Below are 27,769 nucleotides of genomic sequence, written 5' to 3' on the forward strand. Positions count from 1 at the left end.
ATTATCAATGAAACTAACCTTGAGCACGTGACTTCCTATAGATATCTTGGAATCCAGCTAAACAGTAATCTTTCATGGCATGCGCACATCGAACATATCACGAACAATGCAAACAGATCTCTTGGCTACATTCGCAAGAATTTTTCAAAAGCCCCACCCCATTTGAAGTTACTGCTCTATAAAACACTTATTAGACCGAAGCTAGAATACGCGTCATCTGTCTGGGACCCTGGTCAAAAAACACTAGCAGATACCATTGAGTCAGTTCAGAACAGGTCAGCACGATTCATCCTTTCTAATTATTCCCGCACATCTAGTGTTTCTTTAATGAATTCGAACCTTGGCCTTATTAACTTGCACATTCGAAGAAAAATTTCCCGTCTCTGCCTTTTTCAAAAAATCTTTTACCAAAACAGCTCGCTTAAACAAGACTTAATTTCAGAGCCTTCGTACATGTCGTCGCGTCTTGATCATCGGTTTAAAGTGTTCATTCCTTTCTGTCGCACAAATGTTTTCTCTGACTCATTTCTGCCGAAAACCAGTGCCGAGTGGAACCGCCTTCCCCCCTCCATCGCCTGCATCGAGGAGGCATCATCTTTCAAGACTGCAATAACTGATTATCTTTTGAATTTATCACCTTAATACTAATAATTGTTTGAGCATGTATTTTTTATTGTTATTGTACCCACCCCCCTCTGTAACGCCCTTTTGGGCCCTGAGGGTACTGTAAATAAATAAATAAATAAATAAATTACAGACACAGCAGGAGAAAATTCCCTCCCCCCCGTCCGAATCTGAACAGGGCTCAGGCTGTTACTTTCAGGCTTTTACAGACGAGATCGTACCTCACCCCGAGAGCGCTTAGTTGGATAGACCCGAACTTTCCGCAATCGTGCTCCAAATGCGGTCACGCGTGCTGCTCCTTCGACCACATGCTCTGGCTGTGCCCGTACAACGCGGGCTCCGACTTTCAGAACGAGTCCAAGTGGGACGCCTTGCTGAAGAGCTCGGATTTCACAAGCCAACTACAGGCCATCCAGAGGGCCCGCGACGTCGCGGAGAGTCACCATCTCCCTGTCCCGTCGTGGGTGGAGCCACCAACTTGATCGGGGAGCCTTCGGTTGCCCCCTAATCAAGTTCCTCAGGACACTCTAATAAAGTTCTTGTCACTGTCACTGTCGCGCCGGCCAGACACCGCGGGAAGCTGCACACGCGCGCAACCGCGTGACTGCATCGCCAAGCTGACCGCAGCGCCACCGCGGCCTTTGCGGCAGCGCATGAACGAGAGGATCGCGCTTTCTCGGCGGATAAGCTGGCGTTGGCGTCACCTCCCCCTTCTAGCCACCATATGCATGACTGCCCAAGTTCTAGGTCGCGGGGTGAAATGCCTGCCGCGGCAGCCGTATATTGACGGGGGCGAAATTAAAAAAAAAAGAAAAGGTCCTTGTTATATGAGTTGGCTGCAGGTTAGATAGCCCCTGGTAGACAAAATTAATCCGGAGCTCTCCCTCCGCCATCCCCTCACCCTGATTACATGTGTCTCGTAATGATATCGCGCTTCGGCACATAAAACCTGGCCCAAAATGTAATTCAATCTTCAGAGCGATATGCGCAGCTATTGGAAAAATCGGGGAAGCATTTGCTTCGATGCATATTTTTGCTTGCTATTTTTTTCGTTGTGTAAAGTTTACGTTATCATTTGTTAGTACACATTGTTTTCTCGTTGCTTCTGAGCAATAAATGAATCACCGCGCCCGTAATTGGTTTAATATCCGACCGTGCTTACGCTTCAATTACGCTAGACGTTCAAAATAAATAAAATATTGCTCATTTTTTTAGGCGTCTTTGCAAATTATATGCAGGGGTTAAACGTCTCAACCAAAGCACAGTAAAAATTAGCATGAAAATTTTATGACTTCTTTATTTATTATTTATTACTTGCCACGTACCTGCGGCCTTAGTCTGAGGCTTCGTGCAAGAGTAGGTATATGCATAACATCCAAACATTGGACGGCGATGGCAACTAAACAAAACTTTCTGTGAAAAACACAGATAAAGAAAAACGTCTACTAAATGCCGTGTACAGTGATCAGTGCTTCCCACAAAAACACAAGCTAAGCACTGCGCATGAAAAAAAAAGTCTCACAACAAGAGAAAAGAACAAGAAGCCGAAGAGCAAAACTTGTGGACAACGCAGGGAAATAATATATTTCATGCATAAAGTAACAGTATTAGATAAATACAGCTTCATAGCGCTGCGGGTGACAACACTTAGTATAGCGTATGAAAAGAAAAGAAAAAGAAAACAGAAAACTAGCTGTATGTAGTACACAAAAGTATAAAGCAAAAAACATAGCTAATATATAATATCCGCACAATTTACAAAGTTAGCATGTTTTAGCATTGCCGATCGACAAGGGAAGAAAAAGAATGACCGTATACTTAGAACGAAAACACATATTGGACAATATCGGCAGCACTGTGCGTGAAGCACTTTAATTTGAAGTATCAAGCGCGACCAAGGACGATATCATTAGCCTTGTGTTGTATACTTAATTCCAGTTTCGGTTTTAATTTTGCGTTACATTTGTTTGTCAAAAGAATGGCAGCACACGCCGCCATTACTTTCAATTTTTTTGTCTTGGTTTTTTTTTTCTCGACGGCCAGAAAAGAGCCCGGAATCTCGCCTTCATGTATAGTGTTCGCCGCCAATGCTTCCAGGAAAACATTATGATTACATAAGCAGCAGTTGCCGGGAAGCGCCAGAAGCAGTACGGAGATGTATGGGAGAGGCCTTTGCCCTGCAGTGGGTGTAGCCAGGATGATGTTGAGGATGCCAGAAGCAGTCAGGGATGTTTTAAATCTACTGCATTCAACTCAAAAGACGAAGGTTAAGCGTCTCCCAAGTATTTTGGAACCATTACGCACGCATGCATCAGCAAGCGGCCTACAACGCCCGTATGAATTTCTTGCAGGCAAGGGAATGCGTTGGGTCGCTTGGCACGCTTAAATTTTGCGATCTCGATAGACTGAGCCGCTGCACTTGGTAGCAATTGTGCGTGCTCGCAGAATGTCTCGCGCTGATAAATGTATAGATTGCTCTGATATTTATTACCGTGAAAGCATATAAAGGGTAATAAACAAAGCCGCAAGGACGTCTCAATCCATAACCAAAAAGCACAAGCTAATTTTGTACTACCCAACATTCCCACGGTGGCTGAACGATCGCGGTTGTAGGAAGCTCTATAACAGACGCAGTCAAATGAAATCGCAGTGGCTAAGCGCACGACAGGGCTAGAGTACGCGCTCGCACTCAAGGGCTCCACACTGGCCGTGCTACATGTTGCGGACCAGCTTTGTCTTGAACCAGATTCATCATCGGGGTGTAGGCTATGTAAATAAATATTCCAAGACGTCTAGCCAGGTGTGGCCAAGGCTGAGCGTGTGCTTGCAACTGTAGGTGTGAATTTCACGTGATTTAAGGTTAGTTCAGCGTCCGAAACTAAAATAAATGGTTGAGATCGATCTGCTACGACACTGATAACAAAGCAGTCTGGCCAAATGAGACTTTTTAAGAAATACTTTGCAGCAAACAGGCCATCAATGTTTGCAGAAAAAGCGCAGTTAGTGGTAATGAAAGATTGCCTGTGATCCGCCTTGCAGCGCCCCCGCTCCCTTTTCAATATCTGACGCTGGGAAGGCTACGAAACTTTAGGTTGGAAATTAGCGACGCCAGCAAACTACACTGGTAAGCAGCGCGGCCAAAGTATCATTCCTGAGTGGGTGCGCGTGGCCGAAGGCTATAAAACGATTGTGGCCGGTTTAACAGTAGTCGCATTTCCAGCAGAACGTACTTTCATTCGAAATTCGAAACGAACGTATTCATTACTTCGCACCGTTTGCTAAACTGCGTCAATAAATATGCGCAAGACAGCGAGAACAAGCGCACTGATCCTACCGTCCTTCGTGATCGATTTTAGCCGTTAGTCAATAGCTGCCGAGTATGGGAATCTGCTTGATGACGAAATATTGCAGCCAGAAAAAGGTAAGGAGAAGGGTTTTGTGGAAAAGAGGATGTTTGGGAAAATCGTGACTTCGCGTGCCGCTTGTGTGCTACACGTGCCGCGCATGACTACCAAACTTGGCTTAGATGTTCATAGCAGCGTATGCGATACACGGTCTGTGTTTTTTCACGAAACGTAACAGGTTGTTTAGTAGCCCATTAAAACGTTTAGAAAAAAAATGGCTGTGGCTTAGCTAAGGTTAAGCCCAGGATGCGAAGCATACTAGCCTTTATTTTAACGCGACAGCGTTAAGGAGCTCGTGTCGCAGAAAAGCCGGTGTCGTCGGCGTCGGCTCAGCGTGCGGCTCAGGCGTGCTCAGGCGCACATTTCGTTGTCGCGCCGAACGCTGCGTTGCTCGACGCTCACCGCGTCCCATGCGGGGCGCGTAGTCGCTGCGCCGTAGCAAAGCCACCTAGAAACAGTCTCTGTAGCACGCCGCAACCTTCGCTTCTCATTCCAACGAGCACCTCTGTCTCCAGGAGGCATCTCACCTCGTGAGCTATGTCGTGAGTGTCTAGCAGAGGCAACGCAGCTGCTTATATACCGCCGCGAGTTGGAGCCCCGTTTCTCCTCTGTCGTGACGTCATGGTGTCACGTGGTATTGAAGGCGACACCGCCTCGCCTGAGGAGCTGGGTTGAGCTCTAGTAATATGCTTCGCATAATATCAGCAATAACAGCTGATTTCGCAAGATAGCCATGGGGAGTAGTACAATATCGTAATGACGGTCCGTGCACAATGCTTCCAAGCGGCGTCATATTGCAGAAATAATAAACATTAGCTGCAAACTGCCCGTGTTTTGCTATTCGCAGAGCATGCTATAAAGCGAAAAGAAAAGAAATGACACCGGCGCCACAGGCCAGCCATCTCGCTACAGATGCCAGCGCCTACTTAGCTTATAAATTAGCAGTGGGTCTATACCTGCTTCCTCTTGTAATACCATTCGATTTCTATCTTTAACCCTGCAGTGGGTTCATGCCATTTTTCGAGGAAATTATGAGCCACCGCACTTGCACGAGCATCACGCGCCGGGTCGTATTCGTGTTCTCCGTGCTGGTACAAGAAGCAACGATTTTCAGTCGGCCAAGGCTATTCGTTTCAGGTGAATACTACTAAATTCTTTGCTTGTCCTTCGTTTTAGTCCTTCCCTCCAGGATTCCGTTTATCCGAAGGGCTTTCTGAGATAACCAGGCTGGCGTGTGTTCCTTTTTCTTTATTCGTTCTCGCAAGCGTCAGCGCTCTGGGCGGCCATGCGCTCCCTTACTTGTGAATTGGCGTTCAAACGTTTTGCTTTTTTATCTACTCATTTATAATTTTGGTGTTCTGATATCAACTGTATACCCGTGACTCTGGTGTCCGCTAATTGAAGTGTTGTAAAATGCAGAACGCGAAGACGCCAGAGCTTTTAGCTTCTGAGGGTGACCGGTAGCTCAAGTGGTTGAACGTCACCGAGAATCATCATTCAGCGGAGGTGGAACTGACGGCTCTGCGCCAGCCTAGACCTGAATCAAGCATCCTCAAGGTCATCCGCTCCTAAAACGGTGGGCCACTTTGTACTGTCACACTTGGTTCATGGCCCATGTTCGTTGGATGGACGGAACGCATACACACATATAATAATAATAATAATAATAATAATAATAATAATAATAATAATAATAATAATAATAATTCTTAAAGTCCCACTGGCGTAATACTTGTTTGGTTAGACCAACAATGACCAAGTTGAACAGTTTCTAAGAAAGAAAAAATTTTTGTCCCAGAGAAATAATGAAATGCGACGTATTTAGTTATTTCCATTTTATCTAAACTGTACGCGAGCTTTGAGATTATAGTTCCGCAGTAGTCGGTGCATTGATTCTAAGGTTGTTGATTTTGCCGTGACTCCCACAGTTTGCGTATACTTGCTGCATCAATTATCTTCGATAGGAGAATGCTCACAAACTGTAACAGAGCAGCAAAGCATGCTTTCACCGAAGCGTGCGCGAAAAGCATACATACACAGGCACAATTGCTGTGGAAGGCTTCGGTTAGAGATATTTTGAATTTCAACTTATCATCCCTGTAATGATCGAAAAATGAGCGGTTTACACAATTAGTGACCAAAGTGAAGAGATAGATATTATGGAGGATATTTCCTGGAGGGGCAGTAGCAGTTGATTACCGTCCCTTCACGCAATTATTTCTTTCACATAAATTAAATCCATCTTGCAAAGTGTGTGAGTGACTAACCAGAAAGACCACCGTTATTATACTGTAGCCAAAATGCCAGCGAGAGGAATACGCACAAAGTAAAACATTAAGGTTTACGCGCAGTGTAACTCTTAAAATGGCCCGGAAGAACTCGTTAAATATGTAGTAGATAAAAATTAGCCAACGTCAGAAACTTCAATAATATATTCATAAATGGGATTGCTGCTCATTCTTAAGTTGCATCTTGAACATTGCAAAGCATAGGTGGTGTCCCTGTGGTTTTACGGGCAGCTCTTATATTTATTATTTTGTTGTTAGACCATACAATGTTGTGGTGAGTCTTCTGTGGCTCCCATTGGCGTTTGTAACCAGCACCACACCTAAATTTTGTGAGGTGGAGAAGGCGCATTTGTTTTACGAACGCAGGTGGTACGATTTACTCTGACGCCTTAGAAAAGCCAGCCGGTAACCAATAGGAGCCGTCGCATGGCTTCGTAATGATCGTCTCTAGTCTGCTAGTTTCGTTCTTGTTCATGGTGCCAAATTTTTTACATGAAACGGGCATTCAGGATACAGGTTCACAAAGTTTAAGCGCACTTGAAACGCTCACAGGGGCAGCAAAAGCACACGTTAGGCGCGAGAACTGCGCGCTATTAATGCGAACGCATTATATGTCCCATGAAGCGGAAAATACGGCGAGCGTCCGGAGTTACCATCCGGTGTTACCAACCAGCGTGGCCAAGTGAAGACCTCACGTTGCCCGTGGTGGACCGGCTGAGGCTCGCACTGCAAGCCGCGGCTCTGTGTGAGGTATCCGCTGTGGGACCCGATGGCCCACACCCGAAAAATTCAATACACCCAATTTAAAATTGTTCCAAAATGCTCAAAAGCGACCTGGCCCCCTCACGAAATTGACTTGACCCACCCCAAAACTTTCGGCGGCGCACCCCTAAGATTTACTTTGGCCAATTCGAAAATTTAATTGACTGACCTTCGAATCCAACCTGGCTCACTCCCATAATTTACTTGACCCACCCCCAAAACACGGGTAACAGACCCGCAAAAGTACTTTGCGGAATTCGAAAATTGAGCTGACCGTGGATCATCATTTGAAGACCCTGATAACTGGCTAACAACATATGAAAGGGTCGCTGCATTGAACAACTGGAACTGTGACAAGCTCCGGCATGTGTACATCGCCTTAGAGGACGCCACCAGGACGTGGTTTGAGAACCGGAAATCAACCCTCATTGCATGGGACATGCTCCGCAACGGTTTCCTGCTGACGTTTACAAGCGTCCTGCGCACAGAAACAGCGAAAGCTCTACTGGAAACCTTTGTGCAGCTGCCGAACGAGAACATCGCGATATTTACGGTGCAGATGAGCCGCCCCTTCCAACACGCCTACCCAGACATGTCCGAAGAGAAAAAAGTTTGATACTGATGCGCGGTTTGAAACAAGAGCGTCTCACTGGATTGATGCGAAATCCGCCTAAGATGATTGCCGAATTTATTTCTGAGGCCATAACTGTTAAGACGCTCAATATGCGGACAAGGCAAAATAACTGCCGACCACTGACCACAAACCACAGCGACGTTCAAGTACTCGGCCGCGACGACCTGCGGGAGACCTTCAGAGCGGTAGTTTGCAAAGAACTGCAGGAGCTCTTTCCAAGTCAGCAGCCTCAAGCGGCCTCAGTCACCCACATAGTCAAAAAATAGGTTAAGCAATCGCTTGGAGTTACTAAGGTGCAACCAGAATCACCGCAGCCCCAGCGAGAAGCGATGACCTACGCCGCCGTCGCCCATCGTCGAGCTTCCAATCTGCCGCGTTGCCACTGCCCTGCAACAACGCAATAACGTCGTCCACCCTCGCCGCCACCCGCTCGCCCACGCGTGTCGACCAGCGCAGCTATGCAGGGAGACGGATATATGGCGCGCCCCCGACCACCGTCCGCTATACTATTACTGCGGAGAAGCAGGCCATATTTGCCGCCGATGACCATGCCGCGACTTGGGACTTCGAGGGTTCGTCTTCAACGCGCCGCGTCCACACCTTGGGGAGCGCCCTCGTGATATTGCCCACTACATCGCCGCTACTCAGGAGAGTCCTCGCCGACCATCCTGTTCGCCGTCACCAAGCCCCTACTGCTCGCCGTAGTGCCGTCCGTACACTAGCCCATCCCGTGGTCGGTCCGTAAGCCCATAACCGCAAAACTCAAAGCAACAAGCTATGGAAGTGCGGTTGCTGTTCGTCGCACTGACGACTATCCCCGCCGCCGATGAAGATACCGAAAAGGCTATCTGGACGATATATCAATGAACGAGACGCCGCCATCCCGACAATGTCTACAGACAAAGAGTGCGCCGACAAAAGACCTGACGATGTGATGTTCCTGCGACACCTCAACACATGTTTAAAGAGAGAAAGAGAGAAAGAAACGTTTATTATACGAAACAGTGTCCCGAGCGAGGACGGGTATCACCCTAAGGTGGGAAGGCTCCTTAGTCCAGGAACCCTCTGGCTTCGACTGCCCTCTTGGCCCTGGCGACGAGTTGTCATTGGTCTTCCAGGTCCCCGAGGGTTAGCTTGGCCTCCCACGTTTCGAATAGGTCGTTTGCTTCTATTGCTCGTTTTGCGTGCGTCTCTGGTTGCATTCCGCTGCCTTCCTCGTCATTAGTCGATTGTTCACCGCCAAGCAGAAGAAAATGAAGACTGCATTGGACGGCCCTCAAATTCCGACAACTGCACGACAGTTCTTAACGCCGACGGAAATCTGCACGACAAGAATTAGTTCATGACCAGATCTACCCTGCAACGCTCGTTGTCCTCCAACAGTGCTTGCAAAAGCTAATTTTCGCCATGGACTGCCTGAACCAACACGGTGCCTTAATTCACATGAGGTCGAAGTTGATCAAGCTGTCGACAGTCCAAGTGGTAATGACGGAGAAACCTTCTAGTCGGCGTGCCTTGAGTGTTCTCCAGGATCAAGTCAGCACCCGACCTCGCTCCAGGATCGTTATTTCCGTAGGCGGCGAAATACCTGCAGGCATAGAAATCGTCATCCAGGGCGACCAACGTGTACTACTCGACCGTGAAATTTGCGTCACTAGAGGGATCGCTCATCGGACCGGAGGGAAAGCGAAAGTGATGCTTACAAATTTCACCCAGGCGTTTAAGCACATAAACAAGGGCACAATGATCGCATACATCGAGATAAGTGTGGAAACCAGAGATGCATTTGTCCTCTCGGACCCTGCCGCATCTAGGCCGACGACTATAGTACCCGAAGCAGACTTCGACATAAATCCAAGTCTCCCGATGAGCACACAGAAACAGCTCAGAAGATTTGTGCGTCAATACAAAGACTGCTTGTCGACGTCATCAAGGATTCGACAAACGCCAGTTGCAAAGTATCGCATGATAACCGAAGAGTGCGCTCGGCCACTCCGCCAGAGCCCTTATCTAGTTGCAATGAGAGAACGCGAAGCTGTTAGGAAACTATTCGATGAAAAGCTCCATGACGCCATCGTTCAGCCATCAAAAAGCCTGTGGGCATCTCCTATAATATTGGTGAAGAAAAAAGGGGCCCTATAACGTAGAACTATTTCAATATGTTTCTATTCCAATTTCCTGACGTCAAATTTGCGTAACCACCGACGCAAGCACCGGGCGGTCACCCGCAGGGTTGACTGAACAGACCAATCAAACGCTCTCCTAGTTCATAAGAGGTCACTTTTGTGTGCTTGAAAAACGAATAACATTGCCTACACTTAACGGCTTGTCGTATCTAATTGGCTGACAAGAGGCGAGGAGAATGCTCTAGTGGAGAGGGATTCACTGAGGCGGAGCCAGTGCACTGAAAATCGATAACCGGATGAAGAGGGTGGTGCCGGCGTCTGCGATTGGTCGGCTTTCCCTTACTTAGCTTGTGGTGGTGGGTCAAAAATCGCGGCAGCATGCAACGGAACCTCAAGAATGACGCTAAAACTGACCCTCAGCAAAGAAGAATCGGCAGAATGAGGTAGTAAACGTGCCGAAAGTTTTATTGCACGCAGATACACCCATGCTCTCCGGCAGGTGCGAGTAGCCAGCGTCTCGGCGATCATCGGCAGCCATCTTTTATTCCTTTCGGAACGTGTCGGCCTGTGGCTATTCCGAAAAAAATTCAGTCTTGTTCGGCATATTAATGCATCTTTACGCGTACACGTCACTTTGACGCGGTGAGTTTGTGCGGTTTTGTCACGTCGCGTGACAGGCAGGTGACGTGGGTGTCACCCGAAATCTTTTTACCAATAGCCGAGGGCTAATGGCGAAAGGAGTTAAATTAGAAATAAGCGATTTTTTTTCTGTCAAACTATGCATATTCAGTCTGTACACGTCATATCAGATGGGGAGGTATTGCGGTTTTCGTTACGTCGCGTGACAGACAGGTGAATTGGGGGGTAGTCGAAAAAAGGTTTTATGCGAAGCATATTACTGGAGCTCAACCCAGCTCCTCAGGCGCGGCGGTGCCACCTTCAATACCACGTGACACCATGACGTCACGACAGAGGAGAAACGGGGCTCCAACTCGCGCCGTCGCTCGCGGCGTCGCCTTCAAGGCTGACCACGTGACACCGTGACGTCACGACAGAGGAGAAACGGGGCTCCAACTCGCGCCGTCGCTCGCGGCGTCGCGGCGGTATATAAGCAGGTGCGCTTGCCTCTTCTAGACACTCACGAGGTGAGATGCCTCCTGGAGACAGAGCTGCTCGTTGGAATGAGAATGGAAGGTTGCGGCGTGCTACAGAGACTGTTTCTAGGTGGCTTTGCTACGGCGCAGCGATAACGCGCCCCGCATCGGACGCGGTGAGCGTCGAGAAACGCAGCGTTCGGCGCGACAACGAAATGTGTGCCTGAGCAAGCGCCGCACGCCTGAGCCGACGCCGACGACACCGGCTTTTCTGCGACACGAGCTCCTTAACGCTGTCGCGTTAAAATCAAGGCTAGTATGCTTCGCATCCTGGGCTTAACCTTAGCTATGCCACAGCCATTTTTTGACCAATCGTGGAGGGTTGATAGTAGAATTGGAATAGAAAAGTTTGGAATAGTTTTACGTTATAGCGCCCAAGATGCAACCCTACGTTTATGTGTTTAATTGCCGATCGAAGAAGATCATACGGACGCATACATAACACCACGGATAGACGACCCTTTGGATTGGCGATGGATCTTAAGACTGCCTATTGGCAAATAGAAGTAGACCAGAGGAATCGCGAAAAGACTGCCTTATTCACCCCAGACTGCTTCTAGGAGTTCAAGGTCAAGCCATTTGGACAGTGCTCAGTGGACGCAACTCTCCAGCTCGTCATCGAGGCGATGTTAGCAAGATTGAAGTGGCAGGCGTGTCTTCTTTATTTCAATGACTTCGCTGTCTTCACCGCAAATTTGGAAGATCAACCTTAGACGGATCGCGACAGTACTAGAGGCCATCCAATCATCAGGGCTCACTCGGAAGCCGGGAAACTGCCGCTTCGCTTAGGAAGAGCATCGGTTTCTGGGCCACGTCATGAGTAAATCTGGAGGGCACCCAGACCAACAGAAGGCACATGCCATCGCAAAGTTCCAGAAGCCCATCGGCAAGAAGGTAGTACTTAGATTATTTGGCAAGTGTGTCTACTAAAGCCGCTTTGTCAAGTACTTTTATAGGACCGCAAAACCACTGACAGATACAAGTAAATGTGATGTCGAGTTCAAGTGGGAAATGCCGCAGGCCGACGCATTTAAAGACCTCTAACAACGCATGTAGTCGCCACCGGTACTTGCAGACTTCGACGAGGACGCCGATATAGAAATCCACACTGACGCCAGGAGCCTAGGCCTAGGAGCTGGCCTGGTCTAGAGCAAAGGCGGACTTGAACGGGTGATATCTTACGCTAGCCGGTCGCTCTCAAAAGCGAAAGGCCGAGAAGGAATGTCTCGCTACCATTTTGGTCTACAGCAAAATTCAACCCTTACATCTATTGCAAGTCGTCCAAGGTCGCCAGTGACCATCACGCTCTGTGTTGGCTAGCAAACTTAAGATATCCTTCAGGACACCTGGCGTGATGGAGCTTTTGATTGGAAGAGCCCAACGTCGCTGTTATCAACAAGTCCGGACGAAAGCACTCTGATGCCGACTTGCCTGTTTCGCGCTGCCGTGGACCCGCGCCCCAAGATGAACAAGACGAGGACGGCTTTTTAGGCACAATTAATTCAGACGTCTTTACTAGCAGCAGCGAGCAGATTCGGAGCTCAGAAGCCTTCCCGAGTACCTGCAAGACAAGGCCTATGTTCACCCGAGGGTGTTTAGGCAGGGATTATCTTAGTTTTTCCAACGAAACAACGTCCTGGTTAAGATTAATTTTTTGCCTGCCCATTCAAACTGCATTCTCGTTGTGGCTGCAGTACTCCGGTCAGATGTGCTGCACACTGTGCACGATGATAAGACAGCCGGGCGCCTCGGGTTTAACCTTACGCTCGCAAGAATAGAAGTACTATTGACCGCGCCTAACCGCCGACGTTGCGCGTTACGTCAAGACATGTCGGGGCTGCCAGCGATACAAGCGGGCGACCAACGCGAGCAGCTCGACCGTGAAATTTACATCGCAAGAGGGATTGCTTAATGGCACCAAGGGAAAGCGAAAGTGACTCTGATAAATTTCAGCCAGGAGTACAAGCACTACAACAAGGACACGATTATCGCATATATCGAGGAAATTGTAGAAACCAGCAATGCATTTGTCCTCTAGGATTCTGTCGCACCTGCCCCGACGACTATACTTCCCGAACCTGAGTGAACAAGTGAGCCCACAAGGCCGGGGAGATTATTCAAGCCGATCAAGCCTTTTGCCGACCTTTTCAACAAATCAGCATGTATTTGTTGGGTCCTTTTTCAACGTCAATATCTGGAAACAATTAGATCGTCGTGGCTACAAAGTGCCTTACCCGCTTCGACGAAACAAAAGCGCTGCCTAAAGATAGTGTGGCCGAAGTCCCTAAATTTTTCGTCTATATTATCCTTCTGCGACATGGTGCCCCAGATATCCTCATCACCGACAGAACGACCTTTATTGCAAGGCTCACCCAAACTATTTTGCAATGCAGTCAGACTAGCAACAGGAGGACAACTGCCTACCACTCTCAGATGAATAGTCTTACGCAGCACCGGAATAAGACACTCACAGATATGCTTGAAATGTACGTCGACATCGAACACCAGACATGGGATGCCGTCCAGCGGTACGTTGCCTTCGCTTAGAACATGTGAGTGCAAGAAACAACGCAGATCACTCTGTTCAAGCTGGTTTGCGGCAGGAACCTTACGACGACTCTCGACTCCGTGCTGCCGGACGTCACCAGTGAAGAGTATGTCGAGGTCACCGCTTGTCTCCAGCGCTCCGAAGGAGCCTGACAGGTCACCCACCTGCGCATGAGAACCAGCAGAGGACCGATATGTGGCGTTACAATCTTCGACGGCGATACGTTGAATACTAGCCTGGCGACCATATTTGGGTTTGGACCCCGTACCGGCGAGCTCCGAGCGTGAAGCTTTCATTCCAGTATTTCGAAACCTACAAGATCCGACACATTGGAGCACTCGACTATGAGGTCGTGCTAGGTGTCATTTTGCAATCACAGTGCCGGTGCTGACGACCTCAAACAGTCCATGTTGCGCTGCTTAAACAGTTCTTCCAGGGCTAAGGAATATTGGGACTTCGCATAGCTGAACTTTGGGCTTTCTTTGATTTGTTGCTTATGAAAGGGATTTAATTAACGTTAGACGGCAGGCGGAAGAAGCGCATTGTGGGCACAGCAAGTACATTCTCATCTGTCGTCAACACCTCGCACCTCCCGCCCAGACTGTTCCACAGCTGCGTGAGTTGCTTCATCCCCACAACAGTACCCTGGCGGTGAAGGGAAGCCAGCCTGGCGACTCATGGCCACTTGAAAATAACGGGGTCATGCTATGGCTTGAGGCGGCTCACGTAGACCAATGGCGGCCAAGACGACGCTTGCCGAAGGATGGGTCGATCGGCTCAGTAACTTAGGTGGCGGTAGATACGCACTCGATGACGCCATACGGGCCTTGGTACCTGGATACAAACTGCCGGGCCGGCCAGTGACAGAGGTGAAGCAGGCATTAAACACTCGCCATACGCGGGTGCATCCCAAATGTAGTGCAATGGCACGTCGATCAGCGGTGGAGTTGAAGCAGGCGTGAAGCGTTCCCCATACGTGCGGGCATCCCGAGTGTAGTGTAATGCCGGGCCGGCCAGCGACAAAGGTGAAGCAGGCATTAAGCACTCCCTATACGTGGGCCCATCCCGGAGATGCTGAAGGGCGCGCTACAAGTTCCCGAGCCCACATGGATATGAGCCATTGAGCATGGACCCTTTCTTCACTATCGCCAAAATCGGCCCACATTATTATTTTTTCTCTTGAAAGACGCCGAAAAATGTTTTCGCTGTAAAAGGTAGGAAAATATTGACCGCCGAATATTGTTTGTCGGCAAGTTAGGAAGGTGTTTGAGGCGTGACGGCGTGGGCGGGGAGGGGGGGGGGGGGGTATGCCACTTAATTTTGGGTGGGGGCTCGGGCCCCCCCTGGCCGCTCCTCGGTACGTGCCTAGCTCCGACGAAACATGATTTACTAGTTTTTGTGCTCCTAAAGTTTTTGCGGTACGATTTTGTAAGTATTACTTAGCTGACATCTTGGACTGGCTTTTAAATATAAAGAACTGCACCATAACTCGAACGGTAGGTCCATCAACATGTACAAAAACAGTCCGCTGACTGTATCCGCCAATATGCCAGAATCAGCTAGACGCGCACGATACGCTGAAAGAATATGCGCACTCTTTGGTCTGTAGTGGTGCCTGTGCAAGGGCACCTCGCTGAGTCGAGAGTGCTAAAAAACGAGTAACTACTCTTTGAAACAACAACTTTATTTTCTGAAGCAATATAATGCGTGTCGCGCGGCCTTGGTCAGACAAGTTGCCTGCGAGAATCGCATGTACGGAAGAGCCCATGTGAATTAGGAATGACCCGCAGACGTCAGAGAATAAAAAAAGAACACGCCATCATTTTCTTAGTGGGCAAATACTGTTCTTATGATATATACTAGGACATATTTCACAAGAACGTGAGCTAGCAAGCATGATTATCTTAGAACACATTCGAACACAATAAGTTTAATGGGCGTGCAAGGAGAAATGGATGATTTCCGCCATTCGACATACTTGACCGCCTAAACACGCACTTTTCGTTTATATCCCAGTTTGATCATGGGTGCCGATTCCATGGCCGTGCGCTCACTGGAAAGAAAATCTCCTGAACATAAACACGACGAAGCTGATGGCATAAAGTCTTTCCTGTTTATGCTGGCATTCTAAAGCGGATGCTTGTCTACCACCGCAGTGGCTGATTCCGCGAATCGCCGCCGCTAAAGAAACAATTCAGGTGCGCTTTCGAAAGGTATTTTTGCGGCTGAATACAGCGCAGTGGTAGGGCATTGATTTTGAGCCGTCCGACAATACAGAAAGCACGTACGGAACACGTTACAATTGCACTAAATGGCAATGAGACTGCTACTGTTCCAAGCTGCCGATGGCAGAAACGCCAGGCTGTACATACCAGTGCGTGGAAAGAGCGGAGCGGCATGCTGGTTCGAGGCTATGTTATTCGTCGCTGTCAAAAAGGTCTGTAGCATAAACGTAGCACACGGCAGAGACGGGTCCCCCGACCTAAGCTATCGGAGCGCCGCTCGCAGTGAGGCCATCGGTCGCGGACGAGGCTAATAAAGTTTTGAAGAATATTTTATTTCCTAAAGACTAAATAGAGTTCGCACTGAGGGCCTTTGAAAAGATAAATAATATAGGTTACAAAATGGTCAATTGCGGAGAATTGAAGAAGTTTCATGGCATTAGTGAACGCCTCAACTGTACAGGTAAAGAAGAAATAAGAAAAATGGCAAGGAAGAAAGGTGAAGTTCAGCTAACATATGGAAGAAATGACTTTTTTACGATTTTAAGCGACATGTTCTTTCTACAGTGCAAGAGAATATCAATTGGCTGGGATGTTAGTGTGAAACTAACACCTTTAAATGGCCACAGAAGCCGCCTGCGAGAATTTACTCGACGTAGCTATAGATTTGCTGCAAACGACATGAAATCCATCGCCACGTAGAGTTAATGCTCCTAACCGGCGAGAATGCTGTGTCACGTATTCAGTAAACTAAGCAGTGAAATAATGATCAACGACTGGGTTTCTAAGGTATGCCATAAATTGCGGGGAGATTTCAAGACTTCGGCTTCGGGCGGCGTGGTGGCGTGTGGAAAAGAGAGGAACCCCTCGGGACTCGCAAAAATAGTCGTCAATCGCTTCAGCATAGCCGCACAGTCAGTGCGCGGGCTCTCCCATTCTAGCATAATTTTAACATTTTCGCGCCACTCCTGCCAAACCCTAGAAAACGATTATTCGAACATGCCTAATCGATTAAGCTGATTGAATAAAAGGTGGACATAGATGAGGATTATTCTTTTTGCGGAAAACATTTAATCTGTTAATCGATTAATCCTTCATCAATATTACCAGCCCTAGGAAAACCAGGCATGGATACCTGAAAGCCAGAAAATTCGGAACCACCGAAACCTGAAATATCTTTCCTAAAGAAGCTTTTTATGTTGTCATGAAAGAAATGTTGAACAAAAAATCAAGATATAAAAGATTGAGGATACTTAAGCTTCGCCTTCAAAATTAGAACGCCAAAGCGTTCAAAGATCCTTAACTGCTTCTCATGTTTCCCGGCAAATGTAGTGTATGTAACCGTAATGTTTCCTGGGAAGCGGTGGCCGCGAACGCTATGCACGAAGGCAGGCTTTCGGTAGAAACGCGGCCTCATGGGTGGGCCGCGATGCGGCGGAGGAAAGAGCCATCTGGAGGTATTCCAAAGAACGGGGCGCGCCGTTCCGTGGCCCCCGAACTAGTCATGCGCCGGTGCTCGCAAAGGGCGGATCTTGTGGCCGGTCTATGTGTGGCCGAAACGCTGGAAAAGGACTTTTTGTTTTGTTTTCGCGTAACAGAATTATGTTTTCTCGTATGGTTAAATTACAATCCAACTCTATCATGTCTGTAGGTTGCGTGTAATTCAGACTTCACAATTTTTTTGCGTATTTTCGCTTGAGAAATTATTTAGTTCAGTAGCTTCCTTGTACCACATAGATGGCCTGAGTGTTGGCAGTTCAAAAATCGTTTTGCCGAAACGACGTCGAATTGACACCCGGTATACATGTTTTCCAAGGCCAAATTTATTCCTTTTACTGGCAAACAACATGTTTTTTGCGGAATACAGTCTGTCATGTAGGATTGTTTAAATAAACTATGTTGGTGAACTCTGATGCAATATAAAGATTTCTGCTCAAACTAAATCATTTGCAAAGTGCCGCACGCGTTGTAGGGGTTGCGCGCACAGACTCTTAAGGGCATGCCACTCTGCAACAGGTTTCTTCTACTTGTACAAAGCAGTCAATCTTAATTCATATGAATTCGCCTCACTAGTCTAGAACGGCACCTCCACGTACAAGAGCAATGTGATAAAACGTTTGTAGGCTTATACCATAATCCAATTACTAACTCCATCGGCGGATTTTCTTGTACAAGTGGCCATCACGTCTTTGGAAAAGAATGACGCGGACTTCTCTTTTCACTTGAAACGTCTTTGTGGTCTTCACCTGCCCCGATCTCCACAACTATTTCTCACGTGGAAGTTTTTTATGAGGAACAGTGAGAATACGCCTTTCCTTGATCCCTTGTGGCACAGGCAGTACGGAACTACGCATACAATACAGCCTTTCGAACAGTCCTTTTGCCAATTTTACTATTTTTTTCGTTCCCTTCCCCGTCGCGTCATCCTTTTGCTCAAGCCGTTTTCTGCGTTATCTGATCATGCATTATCTCTAACTTACCGTGGGTTTATTGAATGTACACTGTTTTTGTTCATATTTTGCCTAATTTTTTTTTCTCAGTGTTATGGCCAAGTACATTGTGTTATATATGTCTTCTTACGTTTGTAATTTCATTTTACTGGCGTTTTCACTCAATTCTTCTATGACGTACATATGAATAACCGGTGACGCCAAATAGACAATTGAATAATAATATTGTTAGCAAAATTATTACTTTTTGCTCAATTTAGGAAATTAAGCCATTGCAATTAAGTTATTGATTCCACGTTGCGCAATTCTGTTGGCGACAAACAAAATATTTGACTACTTTTATGTGTTTCAGATATGGACAAAGACTTTGAAGTAACTTTATCCATAGCAGTAGTTACGAATAAAACCGCAGCCGTGTAATCAGCGTGCAGGAAACACAGGTTGCTGTAAAGTTTGCGACGAAAACTGCTTGTTAGAATTGTGATAAAAGTAGATTTTGATAAACGTTTTCGTGCTTGTTTTACAGAGCCCACCATGATTTTTTTGGGCCGTGTGATTCTCACACTAGCCCTTTCGCAAGTATTTTGCAACTCGAACGGTCTGAAGATTGACAAGGCGGACGGAGGCTACACTGACCTCCTAATCTCAATCAACGAGGATGTCCCACAAAATGAAGCCATTGTCGACAACTTGAAAGTAAGTGTAAGATTCCCTACTTTATTTTACGATAGTCATCAAACAATGTTCTCATATGCAGTAGATTACCATCCCTCGACCAAACAAAAAATTGCTGCAATTTGTCTTGTTACCGGGTTCATCCAGGTGTGACTATTATGTATAATCTCAACCTGACAGCTGTTACAAAGCATCTCGTGTTTTTATATAGCAATTTCATGGACACTCGAGGCGCCTTTCCACCGTCGCCGTCATGATGATGTTTCATATGAAGTCCAATTGCGATAACATCGTGGCCGAGTGCCGTATGTGGTAGGTGCGAGTGAAAGCATGCGACGCTGTACCAAGGACGACGGCTCATTCTCGCGTACGCAAGAGAGGAAGGCAGGGACGAGGCACGCCGGCTTCAATCGCGCACAAAGCCGAGGCGATAAGGCAAGAGGTAGCGGTCGGTTCCGGCGGTGCCTGCGTATGGCGTGGCTCCAGTCTTGAAAGCGATGTGGGATAGCTGGAGTGGGCCGAGTGCTTATGGCTTGGTGTGCACTGTGTTTTCGCCGCTTAGTCCGCCGTGAAGCGAGAGACAGCATGAAGGTCAATTCGCTCGCTGCTGCCACGTTTCCTCAAGCCAGCGTTTCTCATAGGCACTTTCCACAGTCACCGAGGAAGATGTGTTCACGTTGGCTTGTGCGCGCGTGACACCATGCGTTCTACTTTAGTTAGTAAGCGAATGTTAACAACTTTATACGGCCGACAACACTAATGTACTTATTGGTATAGCTGTCTGATAATTTGCTATCACACTCGATACCTGTCCTCTCGTGCGACACTGCAATTTTTTGATCGTTTTGTGTCCGGTTTAGTGTCTAATGTCTATTTACAAAATGTCTGAACAGAATAAAAAATATTTATGGTACACTTATGGAACTATTATAGAACGAAAGAAGACACCTCCTACAAAGCTGTCTTTCCAGCAGTTATTTATTAGTGTACAAATAATATACTTTACAAACTATTTTGAGCTTTTCCCACGTGAGACCCTGGATACGTATGCTAATACCTGTCATGTACAATCGTAAGCAGAACAAACGGACCACTGCGGGTGCGTGGCGATGATGACAGATTGGCGTTCATTTTGAAACGGGTATTGACAAATAGTCATCTAAGCTGCTTGATCAGGCATGCTATACATCCTTAATAATCTGGCATTGTGCGTAAATCTTCCTAATATTCTCTCTTTTTCTTGAAATCACTATACGTACCGCGTCCTGTGCTATCTATATATTTTTCTTGTACTATGTACTGAGACCTGAGCCTATAACGGATTGAGCCTCTTTAATATCTTCCCTGCTTTTTACACCATTACGCTAGAGGTCTCTAGCTTATCTCGACGGCGGAAAATTTATAGCTCCCTTTTATTTTATATCCCAGCCCTTGAGGAGTGTGGGCGATAAATTAGTGTCTTGCTGGGTAAACCCCTTGCATTCCTCTAGAATATTCTGAGATATTTTGATTTTTGCAGCAGCAGACACATGCATCATGCTGCTGAGTATGTTTGCTCTGGTATGTTTTTGGCCTTTCGCAACCAGCTGGGGCATACTGTAGCAAGAGACTGCCAGTTGTGTTATCCTACCGATTTGGCGTGCTATATTATTTGCTGTAATACATGCAAATCTCCATGTTTTTTGTTCTTATTTACATCCATTGCATGGAGTTTACTGTCTTTGTTGCTCTCAGATTAATTCTCATGACTCCTAATTTCTATTATAACTTCTAATTCCCCTGTATTTGGTTTCCAACTTTCTTGACCTATTTCTCCATTCTTTGTCCACCGTTTTGAAGTACAAATGTCTGTTCACTTCAGTCGCCCATTTATTTCATTCATCTTCCTGAGTCCTTCAGCAGAACAAATTTTACTCAGCGCTTCTCTTACTTAAAACGAGGCACAAGCCATGTTGCACTGCACGAATTTATTTGGGCTTTTGCCGTGGGCTCCCAAAGCTAAACTGCCTACCGATTTTTGGTTAACTGTCAACCAAGACAAGCTGTCTGATTTCGAGCATAGACTGGTCTTTGGGAACGTATGCATTGGCACCATTACTTCTCTCCAAACTGCGCATTTATTTTAGGCCCAAAGGGATTTTTATTTCATTATTGCTACATGCCACTTCTAATCATGTTCTTATTAACTTCTATGGCTGAGTTGACTTTCCCTTCGCTAATGTATGTATCAAGGTATTTACATTGCGCTACATTGCGTATGACTTGAGGTAGATTGACATCATGTAACTGCTCATGATATATCCTAATGATTGACGAATTTGCTTTGCTAAACATAAGACCTACATTTGTCACTGCATTGTCACACATATTCCTAGGTCTCCTTAACCCAGATGCATTGCCCGCTAGCAGCATCATGCCATCATCAAAATTGTTCGAGGACCGTTCTTTCACCTTTGCCCATTAGGGATGTGCGACAAACCAGAACTTAATTGAATGTTTTACAGTCGGCTTTCTATGCCCTTAATACAAAGCGTGAATAATTGAGATACAGTGGAAGCTTGCCTCAGTCCTCACTGGATTTGCACAACTTCTTTGAATTTCCTGCCTTCGCATGAAATTCGCACGCAGCTGTCCCTATTTATCTCCCGTAGCAGCTTCGCGAAATTGCCATAACTCCCTCCTGCTTGAGAATACCCCTTAGGAATTCGCGGTCAACGTTGTCGTAATCTTCCTTTATATATAAGAATGCTATTCATAAAGTCATATTCTCTGTGCACTGATGTAGTGCAGACATATATCCTCTAATTATCTGCTATGTGAAAACAAGTTTTGTGTTAACCCCACCATACAATTTTTTCCACGAATTCAGACTGTACTAATGGCTTGCATATTATATATATCTGTAATCGACGTTGCAGTAAGTGACCTGTACTAATTCTTCTTATCCTTATCATCTTGGCCCTTGAAGCTCACGTTCATGCTACTTTCACGCCATTCAATAGGAATTTTGCTTGTTTTAGTCATTTTCTCGATGGCTCTAGTCAATTATGCCATGTTCTTTGGAACTAGCTCGTTGAATAGCTGTATTTGGATTCCATGCGGTGCGGCTATAGTGCCATTAAGAAGATTTCCTTCTGGATTCTTCCGGCAAAAGCTGCGTGCCATATATTTCATTCCATTAGTCTTCTATATTTATTGTTCGATATGGTTAAATTTGGCTGGTGCTTTGCTTCATGCTGAGGTTATCTCTAACAACTTCTCTCATGTGTCGCAGCTCGCCGTCTTCTTCGAAGACGCCACCTACTTCATCCCTTATAGCAGTTTGGAAGACCTAGTTGTTGTTGTTACTGCTTCTACAGGCTCTTAGATTCTTTTTGGTGCGCGTTTGTCTCTCTTTCGAATACCATATATTTAATGTTCACTTGTACATTACATGTTTTATTGCACAAGCTCACTAGCTACGTTTTGGTTTTATCTGTACTTCATCCTAAGGAGCACTCCTTCATAGCATCCCAACACTCTATCTCTCTATTCCACGATCTCTGCTAAAGTTCCTCTATAGCTTGTGTTATTTCGTTGTTCAACTAAGAACTTCCCCCCCCCCCCCCGCTTACGTGATTTCTTCTTTCAACTCTAAGAATTTTCACACACTTTTGTCAGATATGCTGCGGTAGAGCGCCCACCAATCCCTTGTAATCTCGGGATGCTATAGGCAGCACCTCCATTTCCTTCTCTATCGTTTTATCTGTCTACGTAATCTGCATTTCATTAGGTTTTCAGTATTCTCCTACTGTTCCTTCTAGTCTTGCGATGATCTTTCTGGCGTAGAAAGTAAGTATGATTCACGTGAAATACTTACTTCACGCCTTTGAGAAAGGCTCGGTGGCTAAGGTTGCTTTTAAAATTATGCAGACATGTGAGATCTCTCAACAGTACTTATGTTAGTTCCCTGCTCACCTTGGGATGATCGAGGGAGCCCCTCCGAATTTCAATGAGTCCGCTCATGAGGCAGCGCGAGATCTTACCCTCCGCTCTGCCCCGCGCAACGGCGTTGCGGTACTCCCCGAGAATAGAGACTCCCCTTCCACATACAATGAAATCACGAAGTATTACCTTCTTAATCGCAGGGTTTACAGTTTGCCGCATCCTAAACTAAACAGGGCTCAGGCACTTACATTACGCTTACTACAGACTGGTACTTATCCTTGCCCACGGAGACTGAACATGTTTTATCCAGAGACGTATACAGAGCTTTATTGCCAAGATTGTGGTGCTTTAGCCACGCTCGAACACATGCTCTGGTCTTGCGAAAGAATTGAAGACTCGGCGATCAAGAATGCGTCCAGGTGGGAGGCTGCACTTCGCAGCCCGGACCTGCATGAACAATTCTGGGCTGTCCAGCAGGCTCGCGATGTGGCCGTGAGGCTTGGCCTTCCGTTCCCGACGTGGGAGCGGCCCGCTTAGTGATGAATTATCACTACTTGCAGGACCAAATAAAGTTTTCCTTCCTTCCTTCACGTGAGAATCCTGTTTTGTTGTGGTAAAGTAAGTACAAGAATTTCAACCTGGCGATCCGCCTGCGTAAAGGAGCGGCTCTAATTTATGCTGCCTTAGCATATCAGTAACAGATGAAGGTTGTCGATAATTGGAGGAGACGAACCTGGCCGCATGACGTTGGATACGTTCCGCTTAGATGTTTTTAGCATGGTACGGATCCCACACCACCAACGAGTACTCTAGGACGGGTTGAACGATAGTGCAATATGCTTCAGCTTTTACGCTTGATGTATAGCCTTTTAATTTCCTTCATAGGTAGCGTAATTTCTTGAATGGTTTCCAGCATATTGACAGATGTACATGTTGATGTTTGTCTGGTTACTACGTTTCGACGCCTAACGCATGTTATCGCACAGCGAAAACGCCCCGGCAGGTATCGGAAGTTTCTCGAAAGTTATCGATGGTTCCATCAGCTGTCTGTTGTCACCGAACCTTGTGTAATCTGATTTCATCACGTGACGCGAATGGCATAGGACTTCTGGAAGACACGCGGGTCCCAGCGCTTACTCTGGAAGATTCGTTGACATATGTACAAAAGCAGACGCGCTTGACCCGCTGACAGGCACATACCCAGGGGGGGGCCCGGGGGGGCCCGCCCCCCCCCCCCCCCCCCGAAATCAAGTGGCATACCTCGCCCCCCTCCCCCGCCACCACTCCTCCCACATTTCTACAGAGCCGCCAGATCAATGTTGAGACTTCGCAGCTGTTCATCGGTCAGAATTATGCTGCCTTTTTCACTCCTTTTAGATGGCGGTAGTTATAGGCATCTCTTGTAATGTGAAGGACAGTTTTCTCGTAGATTCCGCACACGCGCGATTAACTCGAGATGCGTTCAGTTGTCACCATCTATTCAACCGTCACGCGCATAGCTGTTGCTTTTGTTAGTTCAACCTTCTTTGTTTAGGCTGATCCTGGGACCAGGAGAGGGATGCGGCTGTTACTCGGCTGGTCTGTACTCTCATGGAACGAGTTGCGGCCGGAGAAAACGCCAATTGCGTTTAATTTACCCATTTGCTTCATTGTTTCCTAGAGTTACGGCTCGCCGCGACGCTGGTAGATGCCCAGAACCATATACACGTGATATGGGTTAGATAAGGTGGGAAATAAAATATTGTGAAAGAGCGTCCATCATGAAACCCTGCAATAACCCTTAAACCCATAAGAAAGATGACTGTCGCCCGTTACCTCGTCTGTTTTTCCCTAACTGTATAGCACTTTTCGTGCAAACTGAAAACAAAAATCGCAAGGAGCTGAGAAATTAAGCGATCTACTAAGGGAGAGAGCCAAGGCAACAACCGAACTGCAAGCAAAAGCGAATAATAAAAAAGTTAACCGTTGTTTATGAGAATATTTCTGCATCAACATCTTTTTATTTAAAATGGAAGTGGAGAAAACGCCGCGGGAAGTGGAGAACAATTACTTGGTTTGAATGACGCTTCTATAGTTATCGGTCGAACCGCCTCACGTAGCCACTTCTCTGCTGTGCTTATGTAGGTGTTTTTCTAACCTTTCGCAGTGAGCGCAGTACGTCTAGAATCGCAGAGTCCGGCGCTCTACGCAGTTGTATGGGACTGACGGCCGCACAGCGTTACGCAATTCCCGGAACTGTCAAGACTGATCAACAAGGCGAAAATAACTGATATTCGAAACAATAACATCAGAAAGACTGAAGAAGCCGTAAAATATGAACGCAGCCTGAAATCAGTAAAAAAGAAACCTGGCATAGGACAGACCATGATGTATGAACTAAATGATGAGAAGGATAATATCATCAGCAATCTCGAAGATATAGTAGAAGCAGCGGAAAAATTCTGAGCTACGACCCAGAGGAGTCACGATAGTTCACTTAGAAACAATTATGAATAGGATACAGAAACTCTCCTATAAGTAGCGATGAAGTCACAAGGGCCCTGCAAGACATAAAACGATGAACAGCGGGAGTATAAGGTGGAGTAACAGTCGATTTAATCAAAGATGGAGGAGACATAATGCTTGGAAAACTGGCGGCTCTATCGACTGCGAGGGTCCCAGAAAACTGGAATAATGCAGACATTATACTAATCCACACAAAAAAGAGACGTTAAAGAATTGAACAGTTATGGGACCATTAGCTTGCTCCCAGTATTATATAAAATATTTACCAAAATAATCTCCAATAGAGTAAGGTTAACACTGGATTTTGTCAACCAAGGGAACAGGCTGGCTTCAGGAAGAGATACTTTACAATGGATCACATCCATGTCATAAATCAAGTTATCGCGAAATCTGCAGAGTACAATATACCTCTCTATGTGGCCTATATAGATTACGAAAAGGCATTCGATTCAGTAGAGATACCAGCAATCGTAGAGGCACTACGTAATCAAGAAGTACAGAACGCTTACGTAAAAATCTTGGAAAATATTGCTACATGCGTGAGGTATTTGTTTGTTTGAACGAGGTGCGTAGGCTCCATCACTCCAGAAAAGAGGACGAAGAACGAACTGGGCTCGCGCTGTGAATCTAACCAGTCAGCGCTGCAACCGTTGTTGTAAATATAATCTGTAAATAGTTTCTCGTCTGAATGACTCGTCTTTCGCGTTAGAATATCTACAGAGGGTCTACAGCTACCTTAATTCTACACAAGAAAAGCAGGGAGATACCTATAGAGAGAGGAGTCGGACAGGGAGACACAATTTCTGCAAAGCTATTTTCTGCGTGCTTAGAAGAATTCAAGCTATTAAACTGGAAAGGCTTAGGAGTAAAGATCCACGGCAAATATCTCAGCAACCTTCGGTTTGCCGATGACATTGTTCTATTCAACAACAATGCAGACGAGCTACAACAAATGATTGGAGACCTTAACAGAGAGAATGTAAGAGTGGGGTTGAATATTATTATGCAGAAGACAAAGGATAATGACGAATAACTGGGCAAGGGAGCAAGAATTCAGGATCGCCAGTCAGCCTCTAGAGTCTGTGAAGGAGTACCCTTACCTAGGTCAATTAATCAGAGGGAACCCTGATCATGAGAAGGAAATTCACAGAAGAATAAAAATAGATTGGATCGTATACGGCAGACATTGCCAGCTCCTGACTGGAAGCTTACCATTATTATTGAAAAGTAAGGTGTGCAATCAGTGCATTTTGCCAGTGCAATATGTCCAGTGCCAATGCATTTGCCAGTGCATTTCCCAGTGCATTTTGCCAGTGCATATGGTGCAGAGACTTGAGAGCAAGTTACGGACCACGCAAGGAGCGATCGAACGAAGCTTGCTAGGCGTAACGTAAAGAGAGACAGAGAGTAATTTGGATCAGAGAGCGAACGGATATAGACGATATTCTAATTGACATCAAGAGGAAAAAATGTAGCTGGGCAGGTCATGTAATGCACCGGTTAGACAAGCGTTGGACCATTAGGGTTACAGAATGGGTACCAAGAGACGGGAAACGCAATCGAGGACGACAAAACACTAGGTGGAGCGATGAAATTAGGAAATTCGTGGGCGCTAGTTGGAATCGGTTGGCGCAGGACAGGGGTAATTGGAGATCGCAGGGAGAGACCTTCGTCCGGCAGTGGACATAAAACAGGCTGACGGTGATGATGATGATGATGGAGGTGCCCCCCCCCCAAAAAAAAAATCCTGGCTACGTGCCTGCCCGCTAATCTGATTTTCGAGGATCGCCGACTACGTTCACTGCTTTCGACGTTCTTTGAGTGAACAAGTTCACCCAATAAAAGGCTAGTTTCGTCATTCCCAGTTTTTATGCTTTCTTCACCGTCACTACGACAACATATCGTTTATATGCATATCCCATTAATATTGGTAGTAATTGTTAGACCAAGGTATTAATGGATGTACCAGAATTTATGCACTAATCGCCAATTGTGTAAACGTTTTGTAAGCGATGTTTTTGAGTTGTAATTGTCATTGATGTCGTTTGTGAAAAATGAATGTTCATCGCCCTTTGTGCTCGCACCCGTTCGCGAGTGTACATAAATTAGTATTCAGTACTTGCTGGCAGGAAGAACTCTTAATGACAGAGTAAATAACGCAGTCGTCGGCAAACAACTTCGCAGTGATACCTTCATTAACATTTTTAACAATATAGTCGATGTATAGGAGAAACAACAGAAGTCCAAGCACTGACCCCTGTTGTACACTGGACAGAACCTGTAAGCACTCAGAACCAGTTCCACCACATTCTACAAATTGTCTGCGATTCTGTAGATATGGTTGCAACCAATTGACAAAATTGTCTGGCATCCCAGTTTCATTTAGTTTTCAATTAGCTAGCCGGGGGTAAACAATGATATACCTTTGATAAATCCAGGAAAATGGCAAC

At 46.3% G+C, this 27,769-nt stretch overlaps 1 protein-coding gene across 2 annotated transcripts in view; it reads left to right on the forward strand.

The window, feature by feature from the left end:
- The first annotated feature begins 5,067 nt into the window (after window positions 1-5,067).
- The window catches only part of LOC135907490 (calcium-activated chloride channel regulator 1-like), a 435,567-nt gene continuing 412,865 nt past the window's right edge, over window positions 5,068-27,769 (forward strand). For both annotated transcript variants that reach the window (XM_065439176.2, XM_070541068.1), the window contains exons 1-3: window positions 5,068-5,165; window positions 5,448-5,604; window positions 18,739-18,908. In XM_065439176.2, coding sequence (XP_065295248.2) covers window positions 18,747-18,908 — 162 coding nt within the window. In that variant the 5' untranslated portion in view covers window positions 5,068-5,165; window positions 5,448-5,604; window positions 18,739-18,746. The remainder of the gene's footprint in view (window positions 5,166-5,447; window positions 5,605-18,738; window positions 18,909-27,769) is intronic.

Source organism: Dermacentor albipictus, chromosome 6, assembly GCF_038994185.2.
Source record: "Dermacentor albipictus isolate Rhodes 1998 colony chromosome 6, USDA_Dalb.pri_finalv2, whole genome shotgun sequence".
Taxonomy (NCBI): Eukaryota; Metazoa; Arthropoda; class Arachnida; order Ixodida; family Ixodidae; genus Dermacentor; species Dermacentor albipictus.